The 16,327-nt window shown below is 39.8% G+C and overlaps 1 protein-coding gene across 13 annotated transcripts in view; it reads left to right on the forward strand.

The window, feature by feature from the left end:
- LOC107687274 (liprin-alpha-1-like) overlaps window positions 1-6,958 on the forward strand; it is a 38,045-nt gene extending 31,087 nt beyond the window's left edge. For 8 of the 13 annotated variants that reach the window (XM_016484535.1, XM_016484539.1, XM_016484542.1 and 5 more), the window contains 10 exons: window positions 243-443; window positions 1,377-1,439; window positions 1,572-1,598; window positions 2,056-2,231; window positions 3,107-3,204; window positions 3,270-3,445; window positions 5,528-5,596; window positions 5,672-5,810; window positions 5,997-6,062; window positions 6,796-6,958. In XM_016484535.1, the coding sequence (XP_016340021.1) occupies window positions 243-443; window positions 1,377-1,439; window positions 1,572-1,598; window positions 2,056-2,231; window positions 3,107-3,204; window positions 3,270-3,445; window positions 5,528-5,596; window positions 5,672-5,810; window positions 5,997-6,052 (1,005 nt within the window). In that variant the 3' untranslated portion in view covers window positions 6,053-6,062; window positions 6,796-6,958. The remainder of the gene's footprint in view (window positions 1-242; window positions 444-1,376; window positions 1,440-1,571; window positions 1,599-2,055; window positions 2,232-3,106; window positions 3,205-3,269; window positions 3,446-5,527; window positions 5,597-5,671; window positions 5,811-5,996; window positions 6,063-6,795) is intronic. The other 5 variants (XM_016484543.1, XM_016484544.1, XM_016484547.1 and 2 more) reach the window with 3 other exon arrangements.
- Window positions 6,959-16,327: the final 9,369 nt, after the last annotated feature.

Consider the following 16,327-nt stretch of genomic DNA (forward strand, 5'->3'; position numbering starts at 1 on the left):
CTGTACAGTATAAAAACCATTACGCCTATGGAGAGTCCCCACAAGGATAGCAAACCAGACGTGTGTGTGTGTGTGTGTGTGACGAGTTCTGGTAATTCCTGAGGAGAACACAGTTGCAGTTTCAGTGGTATGTGGCACAGGGAGAGGCTGATGAGGAGGAAGTGAAAGCTCAAGTGTTTGTAATGCCGTCAGTCTCGAGGTTCTCATTGGCCCGTGTTGTTGTTGTTGTTGTGTTCTCTCAGCTGTGGGTCGGGATGCCTGCGTGGTATGTAGCGGCGTGCCGTGCTAATGTGAAGAGTGGTGCCATCATGTCTGCTCTGTCCGACACCGAGATCCAGCGCGAGATTGGCATCAGCAACCCTCTTCACCGCCTCAAACTACGCCTCGCCATTCAGGAGATCATGTCTCTCACCAGCCCTTCGGCACCAACTACCTCCAGAACGGTAGGAAACACACAATCCATTAAAGAACCCTCTAATACATCAGCGCTCGGTTCCCGGAGGTTTTGTTCTCAGATCAGTCTAGTAGAAACTGAAGCAGGCTAATGCCGTGTGTAGAGCTGCGTGATCAATCCACATCATGACATCACTCGGCGATTATCAGATCGTAAAGGCTGTGATGTAGTGTTTCAGAGTGACTCGGTTCACCGTAAATCATGCATCTGCTCTGAGTTTTGAGTCGCTTTCACATGCATTTGGGAACTCATCATGAACCAACCATCTTCACAAACGTTTATCAACAAAAGAGAAGATTCAAAGGCTTCCTGCAGTTTTCCATCAAAACTAAAGTTTGATGAAAATTAAATTAAGACCGCAATAAATATTAGTATTATAATTTTACACTAGTAATGTATTTTTTTTGCTATTTTACAGTGAAATATTTTGAATATTTCTTGTTTTGTTTCTGTGCAGTGATTGGTGTAGTTTTATTTAGTAGTAGTAGTAGTAGTAATAATAATTATTATTAATAGCATCATTATTACTATAATTTATAGCCATATTGATACATAACAAAATTTTGGCCAAATTTGCAGCCCTATAAACAACCACAACAAACCTGGAATTTTTTTATCACGTTTTAAATCAAATTTTTTGCCAGATCATCTGAGGGTTATTTGATTCATTAGTTCAAGCGTCTCGATGTGAAATCCTCAGGTTTCTGGCCTGAAACTGTTCTTGGTAAACTTTACCACGCTTCTGCTGCTCCGGTTGGTTTTTACCGTAGTACGTGTCTGTTCTCTCGCACGCCTCACTCATTAACCCCTGATGGGATGTTTGTGATCGCTTTACTAATGTTCCCGCAGCTCAATAACAGACTCTTCTGCTCTCCTAATGTCTTCTTTCACTCCGTCTTTCCTCACTCACGGATTTCTATAGTCTTCTGGAAATGTCTGGCTCACACACGAGGAGATGGAGAGTTTGGCCGCCACGCCGCTCACGGTCAGTCACTGTCAGCGTCACGCTAATGCGTGTTTGTGCTTGGCTGCTCGCTGTAGTCGTTTTACTGTGTCACGTTATGTTCTTATTCCACTGACTCCCCTCTCGCTCCACATGCTAACCTGCTAACACCAGGAGGATGAGGAGGGCAGCTGGGCCCAGGTTTGAACCTCGGTCTTTCTCTTCTGATGTCTGGTGAACAGACACCTCATGAACCTGTCAGGAACACATTCAGCTCACATTTCACTTCAGAGCACCAGTTTAGTTTTGGGGAAAGGCATCCCATTAAGATGTTTGGCAGGAAACCCAATGGTTTTCTCGAGTCTGTTTGAGACTGTGACCTGGACGTGTCTGTCTTGATGGGTTCGTGAGGTCCACTGCAGTTCTTCATCATGTTAGGCAGCGACTGCTGGTCTTTATCTTTGAAGCCATTCGTTCAGACCCCTGTGTGTTCTGATCACGCTGAGAACAGCAACAGGTTTCATCTTAAGAGCTAATGTGTGTGTTTGTGTTCAGTGACTCCTCTTCTGTATGAACTCAGCGCTGAGGTGGTGGTGATTTTCTCTTATGTTTTTAGGCGAGTAGTGTTCTGACTGAATGTGTGTGTGTTCACACTCAGACTCTGGCGTATGGTGACATGAACCACGAGTGGATCGGTAACGACTGGCTGCCGAGCCTCGGTCTGCCTCAGTACCGCAGCTACTTCATGGAGTCGCTGGTGGACGCTCGTATGCTGGATCATCTGACCAAAAAAGACCTGCGCAGTCAGCTCAAAGTAGTGGACAGCTTCCACAGGTCAGTCACCGTATGTGTGTCTTGACTAAACAAAGACACTGACCACAGGCTGGCTTCCAGTCAGAGTTATAAGCCATGAACCGGCCTGTTTAATTTGAAGGTGCACTTAATGTACATTAGGAGTGTTGAAATTAATGTGGACGATTCTGCATCGATGCAGTAATAGACCGTAATCGATTATAGCCTACTGATGGCATTCACATACGCGCTTGTCACGTGAGTATTAAAAAACATGCACCCACTATTTTTAAATTCAAGATCTGGGAACATTTTTGGAAAAACCAAGCTTATAGTGGCAGGTGTGTGCGAGCTTCATTGTACAGAATATGAGCTGTGAGATCCAAAATACAGCAAAAGCTGTAATATTGTGAAATATTTTTACTATTTAAAATAACTGCTTTGAATAAATTCCTGTGATCAAAGCTGAATTTGCGCTGTGCTGAATGCTCACTTTTTATTTCATTTATTTCACAGAAAGGGACAGTGTACATTAATCAACATTCATGAAAGTAAATATTCTCAAATTAGCCCGAAGGCTAATTTTCGTGGGTAGTCCCTTTTCCAGATGTTATTGGGCCAAAAAAACTAGAGAAATAAAAGAAAAACAATAACAGCGAAATACAACAAAAAATTCTAAACAACTCTCTAAAATACAATTAAACAACAGGTTATACAAAATGATAATAATAAAAAAAATAATAATAATAAACAACATTAATGTTCACATTGTTGATTATGAAGAAGCCATTTCTTAAAATGATGCTTAAATGAGTTCCATGATCTCCATTCTCTAATTGATTGTGGTATGAATGCTCTGAGCTTTGACCAAACGATGTGGAACAATGCAGTGTCTCTGTGTCTGTCTCGCTCTGCAGGAACAGTTTTCAGTGTGGCGTGATGTGTTTGAGACGACTGAACTACGACAGGAAAGAGCTGGAGCGGAGGCGTGACGAGTCCCTGGTGGAGGTCAAAGGTGAGCGTGCTGGTCTGCGTCGCTGTGCTGTGTGTGAGTGTGTGCTGACGCTGCTGCTGCTGCAGATGTGCTGGTGTGGACGAACGAGCGCGTGCTCAGCTGGGTCCAGGCCATCGGGCTGAAGGAGTATTCTGGGAATCTTCTGGAGAGCGGCATTCACGGAGCGCTCCTCGCTTTAGACGAGTCCTTCGACCACAACGCCTTGGCGCTGCTGCTGCAGATCCCTACACAGTGCACACAGGTGAGACTCTAACGGTCAGACCTGCGCTTCATCTGATCTCAGACCAGCGACTGCGGGGCCATAGGATTCAGAACGTTTCATCTGGTTTGGAAATCCAGAATTAGCTAGTTCATGTTACATTTGTGCTGTTTTCAAAGTAGCATTGGATTGCATCAACCTGCTCCAGATACACACTAACTCCAGATGACCAAATCCACATCTTCACTGCTCTAAATAGGGCTGCAGTCACAGTGTAGGTTACTAGCTGTGTGAAGAACAACAGGCAGAACAGTCAGCAATGGCTCACTTTAGTCATTTTTATTTGAAGAGACCGAAAACAGCACAATAAAACAATACAAACATTTCCTTTTAAACATTCAGACCCTCATCTGACCCACAACAAATCAATAAACATATGTGTCCCTGCAGCACAAAAGCAGTCTTAAGTCGCTGGGGTATATTTGTAGCAATAGTCAACAATACATTGTATGGGTCAAAATTATACATTTCTCTTTTATGCCAAAAATCATTAGGATATTAAGTAAAGATCATGTTCCATGAAGATATTTTGTAAATTTCCTACCGTGAATATAGAAAACCTTAATTTTGGATTAGTAATATGCATTGCTAAGAACTTCATTTGGACAACTTTAAAGATGATTTTCTCAATATTTAGATTTTTTTTTTTTTTTTGCACCCTCGGATTCCAGATTTTCAAATCTTGGCCAAATATTGTCCTATCCTAACAAACCATACACCAATGGAAAGCTTATTTATTCAGCTTTCAGATGTATAAATCTCAATTTAAAAGAAAATTACCCTTATGACTGGTTTTGTGCTCCAGGGTCACAAATATGCATTATTAAGGAATGCAATTGTTAGAAACTATTCGATTGAATGTGTCGTTGTAATTTATATACAGTGATTAAAAAATTCAAATGAAGTATATTATTAACAGTTGTTTGGGGGATTATTTTTCTATACTGTACTGAAAGGCTTATTTGATAACTACTATTTTATCAGTGTAATTTTAAACAAACAAGTGTTATCAATTATTTGATCAGTTTTAAATTTCTATTACATATAGTTCCTGAATGCACCCTTCTGCTGGGATCAGGATAATCCTGATATTTGGGATCAAGTGGATCCCAGTCCTGCTACAGTGTTTTGAGCAGCGCATGCTGAAAGTTGCTCAGATCAAAAGCTAGACTGGATTATATGATCTAATCTGATCTCAGAATCCTTTTTTTTTTTTTTCTTTTGAACAAGCTTGTTTTCATCATTTGATCCGGTCAGGTTTGTTTGGAACAGCGGAGCCCTGTGTTTGAATCTGTGTGATCTCACTGATTCGTTCTGTTGTGTGCAGTGCAGTAAGTCCTGTCGACGTGTTGTGGTCAGTATGTTATTTTTAGGGATGCATCTGCCACCATATCTGTATCGGCCCACAAGTGTTCATTTTTACTGTTATCGGTATCGGCCCGATATCTTAAAGCCGATAAATAATGCATTGTTTCCTTCAGAGACACTTCAGATGCGCACTGTTCACCGTGATGGTTTTAAAATGCTCGAAATATGATTGGAATCACTTTGAAAAGGACAATACACTTAAGTGCAACATGTGCAGGGCAAGTCTGTTATAAAGGCTACATAAAATTATAATGTGAACATTACTGTAAATAATGTTGTGGAATGTTTGTGCGCCCGTGAGCTACACCTCCATGACCGTTAAGTTCGCTTGTGCAATTGTACGTTGTAATATTGTTTATGTATATCTGATTTATCTCATATATATAATGCGTTTGGTTAAGTTAATAGAGCGCTTCAGTTTACCGGTGATAGGAGAGTAAAATTATTATTAAACATACACTGTTCAAACTAGGCTGATTATGTTGAAGTGTTTGGGGCGTGGCTTTTAATGATGAGATCTTTTTGTAATCAGGCTTTTAAAAATTAGATAAAAAATTGGATATAGATTTATTGGCCAACATATCGGTTATCGGCTTTCAAATATAAAGTATTATCGGTGTCAGTCAAAATGTTGATATGGGTGCATCCGTAGTTCTGTTGTGCAGAGCTGTGGTCAGATGTGTGCTGTGTGTGCAGGCGAGAGCGGTGCTGGAGCACGAGTACAGCCGTCTGTTAGCCGCGGGAACAGAGAGGACACTCGAGGAGGTGAGTTCAGTCCGCTCCTTCAGTCCTCAGTCGTATGGCATCCGAGCGCTTCACAGCACAGCCGTGTCTCCGCAGGACGATGACAAGAACTTCCGCCGCGCACCGTCCTGGAGGAAGAAGTTCCGGCCCAAAGACGTACGCTCCGCCGACACACTGCCAGCCAGCTTCAGAGTGAGCACTGCAGACGCACTGACCAAGAAACCACAGCTGGACGGTACGAGTGTGTGTGTGTCTGTGTGTCTGTGTGTCTCTGTGTCTGTGTCTGTGTCTGTGTGTCTGTGTGTCTGTGTGTGTGTCTCTGTGTCTGTGTGTTTCTGTCTCTGTGTCTCTGTCTGTGTCTCTGTCTCTCTGTGTGTGTGTGTGTGTGTGTGTCACTAATGTGTGTGTTGTGGTGCTGCAGGAGGTGTGAGTGTACAGCGTCTGGATTCTGCTGCTGTCAGAACTTACTCCTGCTGATGGGTGTCAGGTGAGTCTTCATCTCTCACACGAGCCTCTTCATGATGCCTTAAAGTCAATCAAGCATTTTATTGGATGAAAATGTGTGTACATCACTGAACAAATGATACAAATATCATATTATTGGGCCAATTTAAAATGTATATTATGCTTTGTTTCTGAAATTTTGACTGATGATCAGAGATTGTTTAGAAGCTCAGGAACCAGTCTCACATCTGGCTCGTAGTTTACCCCGAATCAAAAGAAGTGTAAAGCTAGCATCGATAGTGTCCTCCATCGGTAGACAAGGCTCTCAGCTTGCTTTGTGAAAGGCCTGTACTTGACTCGAGCACATGCTCTCATGAACACGGCTGTCTGTTTGTTCCTTCACCTGTGCTTTCTGAACCGCTCTCAGAATCATAACTCTTACCTGTTATAGTCAAAGTCTCCAGTTCTTCATGCTTCTGCAAAGATTGTAAAGATCATTTTAATATCGAGTAGTACGTTACTCCAGCCATCTATCATGCATTTCTGTTACTGTGGACGTCATTTAGAGCACACATGAGAGCGCCATGCGATCAGATGACAACACTAAAGCCTTTCACTTCATAGTTGAGATATTTCAAGAATTGCACTTAGGAGAATTCTCAGGAACTTCATAGCCTTAATCTTGAGACTTTATTTCTTAACTTCTTTGCTGAGGATGTTCTGTTGAATCTGCTCGTGTCTGCTTCTCATTCTCGTGTGTTTTCTCTCCGGTGCAGCAGAGGAGGACGAGCGTTTCAGAGGAGGACCTTCACAGACCCGGCGTCCCATCAGAACTCTGTCAGACCTTAGATTTGACGCCTCTATTTATGTAAAGCGAGCGACGTTCACTAATTTAGCAGTGTCTCGTATCGACTGTTGCTTGATTTGATTCGGTCATCTTTTAATTCTGGCGTCCTAATCCAGTTCAACTCTTTTAGCTGTAATTTATGTATCAAGTCCAAAGTTTGTACATTTCTGTCTGTAGACGTAATCTCATTCTTATTTTATCCTCTCAGATACGTATTCCTTGTGTTTGATTTATCCAGCTAAAAGTATTTTGTGTGGTTTATCTTAACGTTGCTCTTCTCTTCACTGATTTTCCTCTGTTGATTGTGAGAAAGTGGCCCGAATCAATGGCGTTGCGTGAATATCTGGGTTGGTACGAGTTTTATATCCTCTGATACCAAATCAAACCCTTGGATAAGCCATAATTTGTCTAACCCAGTCCTGTTGTTTTCAATGACCTTTTTGATATCGTATGTTATCAGCTTTTATGTAGGAACTGAATTGTCATTTTTGGATGATATCAGAAGCGTAGGCTGGAATCATATCCCAGTCTCTCTTTTTTGTTTTTGTAATTTTACATTCTCTAGTCACTCATGTACAATTTAAGTCATGTTACTATCTTTTTATTGTCCTTTATTTAAATAAATCTTCTGGTCTTGTAATAGAAATAATGTACAGTCTAAGTACTTATGAACTATTTTTATCACAGTATTATTTATTGCTTTCATTTCAATAAAATACTGAAACTTATTTTCCACTGCCAATAAAAATAAGTCTAAATGAACAGGTGATTTTCCTGCAGCTTTTGTTATTTGCGATCCAGATTCAGTTTATAAATCTCAAATTCAAGTTACTTAGACATATGATTATTGTATTATTTTAATTGCATGATTAAAGTCATTATCATTTTAAACAATGTAACCAGAATGGCTTCAATTCATCTTTTCTTTTCTTTTTTCTTCAGCCTGCATCACAAACTCACTTTTTATTATTAATATGAAGTAAACACAACAAAAACATTTTGAGTGAAAGCTGATTAACATGACAGAAAGATGTCTTCCAGGAGGCTGATTGACTGCAGCTGGTTTCTTGATAATGAATGGTTAATTGAAGTGATTGCAGATCGTCTGCAGGATGGATCATGTGCTCAGCTCAGCAGTGATGGACTCTCAGAAGGTGAATATTGCCATCAGTCTGTTTGTGTTCAGAAATCATTCTCCTCAAACCTTCACAAGTCACATTCACTCAGTGGAGCTGAAGCTAGTCACTTCGTCATAATTCTGTCTGTATTTACTTGCTGCAGTAGATGAAGCTACAGAGGAGACTGAGGGTGACTGACACTTTTTGCAGTAATGGCTGTAGTTTAGTGACCAGTGCTGCGGGTAACGTGAGTTATGGAATCAGATTTTTTTCCCCAAGTAACTAGTAAAGTTACGCTTTTTTTTATTATTTATTTACATGGAAATATCTGAGTTACTTTTTCAAATAAGTAGCATAGTTACTTTGTTTCCATGTATTGAGTGACAGCTCTGGTGTTGCCGTGGTGACAGAAATCAGGAGTAAGTGCAGAGCGTTGTGTGTGAACATGATCTTACTGTAGCTCTAGACTAAATATCAACATGTGTTTACTCATCTCACTGCACACAAACACATTCAGTGTTCCTCACAATCAATAAAAACAGTCAAATGCAAACTCAGAATATGATGCAAACCTGCAATAATTAATGTAAACAAACAAACAAGCCCAGGCCAGATGAGTAAAAGTAACACAACAATAATAAAAATTGTTCTTGTGTCCAAATATGTATGGACCTAACTGTATGTAATACAGTGGGTACGGAAAGTATTCAGACCCCCTTAAATTTTTCACTCTTTGTTATATTGCAGCCATTTGCAAAATTTAAGGGGGTCTGAATACTTTCCGTACCCACTGTATATATTTATATATGTTAATGATTTGATGTTTATTGTGAAGTGTTTCTGCTGTTATGTACAGAAATGGTTGTTTCATAATCATACAGTGCTTTGCCAAAGTATTCTATTCTCTATTTTTTTCACTTTTTGTTATGTTGTAGCCTTATGTTAAACTGCTTTAAATTACCTTTTTTTCCACATCAATCTACACTCCATACACCATAATGACAAAGCAAATAAGAGATTTTTAACGTCTTTGCAAATTTATTAAAGATAAAAAAAACTTTGATTCCAATGCATAAATATTCATGTCCTTATCTGGGAAAGTTTAAATTTAAAGCAGTTTAACATAAGGCTGCAACATAAAACATGAGAAAAACAAAGGGGTTTGAATACTTTCGCACTGTATATCCTGTGGTTTGAAACAGTTCAGTAGCTTTGATTTTGCTGCCTTCTAAGAGACATCGATCTGAAACAGAGCCTTCTTTATCATCATTGAAATATCGCTGGCTGTCCTTTGGTGCGGATTGAAGTTCTAATCATGTATTGATTTCTGTTCTCCTGAAGGGGGCAGCAGCATCTGACCTGCTGACCTTTGCATTTATTGTTTGAGCTGGCGATGGTGACGGATGAGCCAGAATGACCCATTATCAGCCTAAACCAGCGCCGTTTCACTGCTGATGTCAAATGATGTGGAAAACGATCTGAGTGAGTTTATGACGTCCAGCAGCGTGTGTTTGATCTGCTGAAATGAGCGCAAGTCAAACACAAACCAATGCGCATTCCATACACGCAGAAAGTTCCTTTTAAAAGTAACGTTAATGTGTTGCAATATTGTGTTACTCGCTAAACAATAACTAATTGCATTAGTTACTTTTTATGGAAAGTAACGTTACATTACTTTTGCATTACTTTTTCTCATCTGGCCTGGGCTTGATTGTTTATTTTTAATTTAAAAGCCCTTTCACACCAAAGGTGAAATGAATAAGCCTCAGGCTGAAGGAAATAAATACATTTTTGTGTTAACATTTAATTATTGCAGGTTTGCATTTGACTGTTTTTCTTGATTCGGAGAAATGCTCAATGTGTTTGTGTGCAGTGAGATGAGTAAACACATGTTGATATTTAGTCTAGAACTACAGTAAGATCATGTTCACACACAACACTCTGCACTTACTCCTGATTTCTGTCACCATGGCAACACCAGAGCTGTCACTCAACACATGGAAACAAAGTAACTATGCTACTTATTTGAAAAAGTAAGATATTTCCTTGTAAATTAAAAAGTAGGATTTTGTGCAGTTCTGTAATAGTTTTTAAGTTGAAAGCTATGACTGGTTCTGTCCTGTCCTGGAAAAAAGACACAAGAGGACTGATGTGAGAAGCAGATCGCTTTCTGTCTACTCTCACTTTAGTTACACTGAATTCCTTTTTGTGGAGCGACTGCTCTTGTGGAGGGATTTTACAGACTAAAATAAGTAAATGTATAATGACATTATTAATTACGTCATGGGCTGTTGCAATGTGGATGTTAAGATCGCCTTTTGTTCCACTGTTTTAGCCTTGATGATCCAAACACAAATAGTTGATGATCCATAAAGTCTCCAGACAACGCAGAGAGACAGTTGAACACTAGATGGCAGGAGAGCTTGAGTCTGTATTCCAGAAATACTCTACAGTCCATCATATCATCTCTTCAGTAACCATGGCGATTTCTCAAGGGCAGAATAGATGAAGATACGGTTTAAGTTACTTTCCACATCATGACAGACGAATTCATTCATTCATTCATCCATCGAGATGAATAGTTGTCCAATTCATTGCAAGATAGGTTAGCAAGCCTAATTGACAACGTTCACTTGCGTTACTATGAGCTAATAAGAAGTTTGGTAACACTTTATATGAAGCCTATTTATAACATATTTTTACTGGTAGGTGGCTTATTCTTATGCATGCATAATGTCTTGTAAAAAAGAAGAAGAAGAATATGCTGTAAACTATAATGTTGTAATAGGCTACAAATGTCAGCCAGTAGGTGGCGACAAATGAGTGTCTTTTCATTAAATTGATTTGAACCAAAATGCAACAAGCTTTAGGCCACCTTTTTTCAATACGTTTTAACTTGGATATATATAAACGTCTTTATGCCATTGTAATATATTGTCAGCATCATCAGTCACATTTACTCATTCATAATTCATCCGTTCAGTCCTCGTTGTGACGGGCCTCTTTCATTCTCAGTCAGCAGATCCACATTCAAGAACAAGATGCCTGATTCTGTTATTTCCTTCATGAATGATATAAACCCCATTAGTTCAGCAAAGGACGGAAATCTTTCAGTGAGTCAATCATACTTAATACATATAACCAGTCCTAGAGTCCTAAAGTCCTCTGTTTATGAACAGAGTGATATTGCCAAGATAACTGTAATAATGATGATACATGATTTGCTTGTGTAAGTGTATATTTAAGCACCACAGATGTTTTAACCACAAATGACAATATATTTTGTGGATTTGTTCTGTGTATTAGGTTATGATTAGTGAATTCAAAAGTCTCGAATCACTGGGATGAATCAAAATCCAGCATTCCATTGAATCAACCTGCTTTATTTTTTATCACAATTATTTTTGCAGTTTTAAACACAAATTATGTGATGTGATGAAAAGAACCTTTCTGCGCTCTGTATATCGCTGATAAGTGGAACTGTCACAGTCTGTCTGAACCTGAATGTGCCGTTTTCATTATATATGTGAAGACACCCAACAATCAGCGTTAATTAACTAGATCTGACAGAAAAGCTGTGAATTCCTTAGAGAGCACCTATTATGCCCCTTTTTACAAGATGCACACATCCGAAGCGAACACACAGAAAGCGACTGCACACGCCATGATGCGAGTACTAAACTAAGCTCTCTTTCATGTCTTATTGCGCATAAACTGTCAAACACACACATTTATGTTAAAAACACACGAGTTACAAAAACACAGTCAGTTATGTCTGTGAAGGTAAACAGAAATCGCACGTTTATATCATCTGTGTATTAAAGGGGTGGCTGATTGTGATTTCACTTATTTCACTTTTAGTTAGTGTGTAATGTTGCAGTTTGAGCATAAACAATATCTGCAAAGTTGCAGCGCTGAAAGTTCAATGCAAACACAGATATCGTCTTTTAAAATTATGGCAGTTTAATGCCTACAGTAATGGCTCGTTGGGACTACAACGAGTTACTTCCCGGGTTTGTTTAAACCCCGCCCCTGAGAACATGCAACAAAGGGGGCGGGGCCATGGTGCGCTGCTTTAGAGAAGAGGAAGAGAAAACTAGGGGTGCATGTAAAAATCTATTCATATATGAATCGTGATTCTATCTTCTAACGATTCTAATGGATTCACAAGTTTCAAAATCAAAGTTCTAAAGCAACAGTTCCTAATACTTCCTAATACAGTTCCTAATACAGTTCGCGTCCCCTGCTCTGAATCTCTCTCTCTCTCTCTCTCTCTCTCTCTCTCTCTCTGTCTGTCTGTATATCTCTCTCTCTCTCTCGTTTACTGTTAGTATTGACCGTAATCGCTGTTCCACCTCAAAACTTCACCAAGAAATATCTCAACACAATTTACACAGCATGCAATAACATGTCTGTGCATCTCTCTTTGTGTGTGGGTCTCTTTAGGTTTTCCTTTGAATTGAGAATAAAAGCACGAAGAGTGTCTTTCCAGTTATGAAAAGCATTTTTCACTAGCTTTGAGAAGTCTGATTCATGTTAGTGAATCATTTCGTTCAAATGGTTCATTTATTCAAGCTCACTTAAACTGGAAAATGGCAAAGTGTCATAACATTAATCATGTAAAGCCAGACATATGAAATAATAGTCAGAAATGTATTTATAATTTTATTTATTTAGATCTCTCGTCTCTCTCTCTCTGTCTCTCTCTGTCTCTCCTCTCTCGCTCTCTCTCTCCCCCTCTCTCTCTCTCTCTCTCTCTCTCTCTCGCTCTCTCTGTCTCTCTCTCTGTCTCTCTCTCTCTCTCTCTCTCTCTCTCTCGTTCTCGCTCTCTCTCTCCCCCTCTTCTCTGTCTCTCCTCTCTCTCGCTCTCTCTCTCCCCCTCTCTCTCTCTCTCTCTCTCTCTCTCGCTCTCTCTCTCCCCCTCTCTCTCTCTCTCTCTCTCTCTCTCGCTCTCTCTCTCCCCCTCTCTCTCTCTCTCTCTCTCTCTGTCTCGTCTCGCTCATCAGCTCAGCTCCAACAATGAACTGTTCCAATTATACACTTTGATATTTTTCACATAGCTATTAGAAGCGTTAAACATGGAAGCGCATGCGGTTGCCGTACTGTATAAAAGCTTTAACCAGGATAAAACCGTATATTAAAAGCTAACAGAAGCAGTAGCATTTACAAATAACAGCATATCTAAAAGTATGAGACAACAACAAACAAAAAACACCATTAAGAGCCGTGCTTGCAGCGATATTGATGACGTCATTGTTTACAATACAACCGGAGCGTGAGCCACTGAGCTGAGGGGCGTGATGTTTAGACAACACACTGGACCAGCTAACCAATCAGAGCCCATCGCGTATTTCTGAGGCCGGGGCTTCATAAAAGCAGGAAATCATAAGAGCGTTGTAGAATAAAGGTAAATTATGTAATAGGTAAAAAGCATTAACACATGTTAGACTGCACCCCATAAACACAAGCAAGCCTAGAAAAAAACGTCAACCACCCCTTTAAGAGGCAGCAGCATAATATACAGTACCTGTACTGCTGTCTACACTGTAGACAGTAAAACAATAAAAGCAGAAAATCAGTCACTGCTCTGGACTGAATAATGTCTATAGCTTTAATAAGAAGACATTTCTTACTTAGGGCGGGGTCTCTGCTAATACGGCAGTGTCCATCAACAGTCGTGGGCGGGGCTTGTAAAATGTGACGTCACACTTGACAGATTCTGTGATCAGCTTGCTCTGAGATACTGCTCATGATTTATAGAGATTAAAAAACAAGTTCAGACAACATGTAAAAGTGAATTTTGCATAATAGGTGCCCTTTAAGGAAGTCTGTATAGAGTTCTGGATATAGTATCAAGAACAGAAGACAAGGGATGTTTGGCTCTGTGAAATGCTTCCAGCGTGTGTCTCAGCTGAACCGATGAAGCTCTGCTGCTGTGTATGAGACTCGCTGAAGATCACTGAAGATGACCGCAGCAGCGAGGCTTTGGAGAGCGATGGGTCAGTCTGAAACACAAAGCACAGAGGATTCATGATAAAAATAACAGAAAGAACAGAACCCAGCAGAAGAATTATATATTATAATCTATATGTATGCAAGAGATGGATACATACTGAAAAATACACACTGAAGAACCTTTCATAAATATTTTCAAATACTTGTGTATATTTATCAATCATTTATGAGTTGTTTTCTGAATGGTTTGAGGATTCATTTATTCTGTGTTTCATGAAATTTATTGTTTTTTTAGCTAAATTTTAACCTCATGCTGTCATACTTTGGTGCCACTATCTATCATGTGGTGTAACTAATTATATGTCTGGTTTTATATATTTTCCACACAGCCCTTTAAAACATTATAATGTGTAACTAAACTCTTGTCCGGCAGAGCATCCTGGTATTTTCAGGTGGATTAAGGAAACATTAACTGTTCCAGCAGTATATGCACAAGAAGTGAACAATATGCGAGTTAACATTATTTTAGTGCGAAAAAAATTAGTTGTCTAATTTGACAGCTCTTTCGGCATGATAAAAATGCCGTAATATCTAAAACTGTAAAAATGAAGACTTACATCTCAACTAATACATGCATTTTAACAGAACAATGTCCTTTTACAAAATAAACTGAACATTTCTGCTTTTTATTTCTTATATATAGTGAAAACATGTATGCCAAGTGCTGCTGACTGAGCTTAATTTGTCCTGAACCTGGAATATGAATGATATAAAAAGGAAAAAGTCCTTGGTTTTATGTTCAGCCATAAGTGTAAGGTCATATTAAAGAGAGCTCTCTGTTCTGGAGGACATGTGGTTTACTGTAGCATCGTCTTCAAATAACCCTTTAACCTCTTCTCAGACACGTGAAATCAAGGCTAAACATTTACTGTTGCCCTCAGCAACCATCTGAAACATATTTATTCATTTATTTTTTTTGCCACGATTTTGTGTTGCTTGGTTACCGCATATCGGTTGAGCACAAAGTAGATAAAGAACAGCTGAGATCGATACTTTGTATCGCTGGTTACTTTTATTTTTGCATAAGAACTTGCACAAAACAAATAATCACAGTAATATCAGTTAAGACTTCATTATCACTGATGAAGCGTGAAGCGCTCACACGTATGTTCCAAGGGCATGTGTCGCGTGTGTGTCCTTGATAATCATATCTCTCCGTGTCCCTCCAAACTCCTTGCTGTCTCTGTGTGTCTTGCTGAGCGAGACGACGTCTGGCACGCAGAAGAGAGATGGCAGAGGCAGTGGAACAAGGGCTGAGGGATCGAATGGAAAGCACAGATGTCAAAGGCTCTGTTACAACCTTGAGGTAGAACTTAATGAAGATAAAAATAATTACTGCCCCAAAGCCTCGTCCACCCCCTCTGTTCCCAAGACCAGATCTCCTGACCTAGTTTCCATAATGGAGAGCGATTGCTCTGTCTCCGGCTGAAACTTCATAACAATTACACCAGAATGACGTGTCGTCTTTTAAAAATGGATGGATAAGTGAATGAAAAGTCAGAAATTTCAAACTCTTGTAGCTCGTTTGTCACAGCAGTCATTTAGTGGCCTTATTTGTGACCCTGGAGCACAAAACCAGTCATAAGGGTCGATTTTTTTTAAATTTATCATTTATCATCTGAAAGCTGAATAAATAATCTTTCCATTGATGTATGGTCTGCAGAGGCACATTTAGATTTTGGACACTTGACGGTCAGACAGCGGCTCCTTCCGGAGCAACACGCAGATGAAATGTTTTCTATTTCTCTCTATCATGATGCATCTCACCTCATCTATAGTTATGTATCAGTGCTGGAGAGCGTCCATAATCATGTCTGCTCATAATGAGGAGGAGGTGACACTGAATGTGCAGCTTCAGGCAGAATCTTTCACAGTTTAACAGGCAGACAGTGATTTGCAAGTGCTTGACATCGGGCCGGTTTACATTTGGAAGACTCATGCATTTTCAGTGGATGAAAGAAATCTGATCATGAAAAAGCAGACTTAAATGGCCTCTGAGGTGCATTCGAGATGGATCAGATCAGGAAAACCACATTCCCGTGACTCGTAAATGTATGTGGCTGTTCAAGCCATGTGTACATTTTATGGTAAACTAATAAATGACGGGAGGAGCCTAATCATTCAGTCCTGTCAATCACCATCCGAAGCATGTATAACAGCAGTCATTGAGCCGTCAAAGTGACAGTTCTTCCGGCCTCTCATCTCCTCTAGTCGTTATATGGGGGTTTTGTTCAGAATCTCGGGATCGAGCCCTTCATTCAAGCACAGAAAGCCAAATTCATGATGTTTACCATGAGTTTTCCAGCCTGGCTCTTAGACAGTCACAGC

The sequence above is a fragment of the Sinocyclocheilus anshuiensis genome, unplaced genomic scaffold, assembly GCF_001515605.1.
Source record: "Sinocyclocheilus anshuiensis isolate Anshui unplaced genomic scaffold, SAMN03320099.WGS_v1.1 scaffold4222, whole genome shotgun sequence".
Taxonomy (NCBI): domain Eukaryota; kingdom Metazoa; phylum Chordata; class Actinopteri; order Cypriniformes; family Cyprinidae; genus Sinocyclocheilus; species Sinocyclocheilus anshuiensis.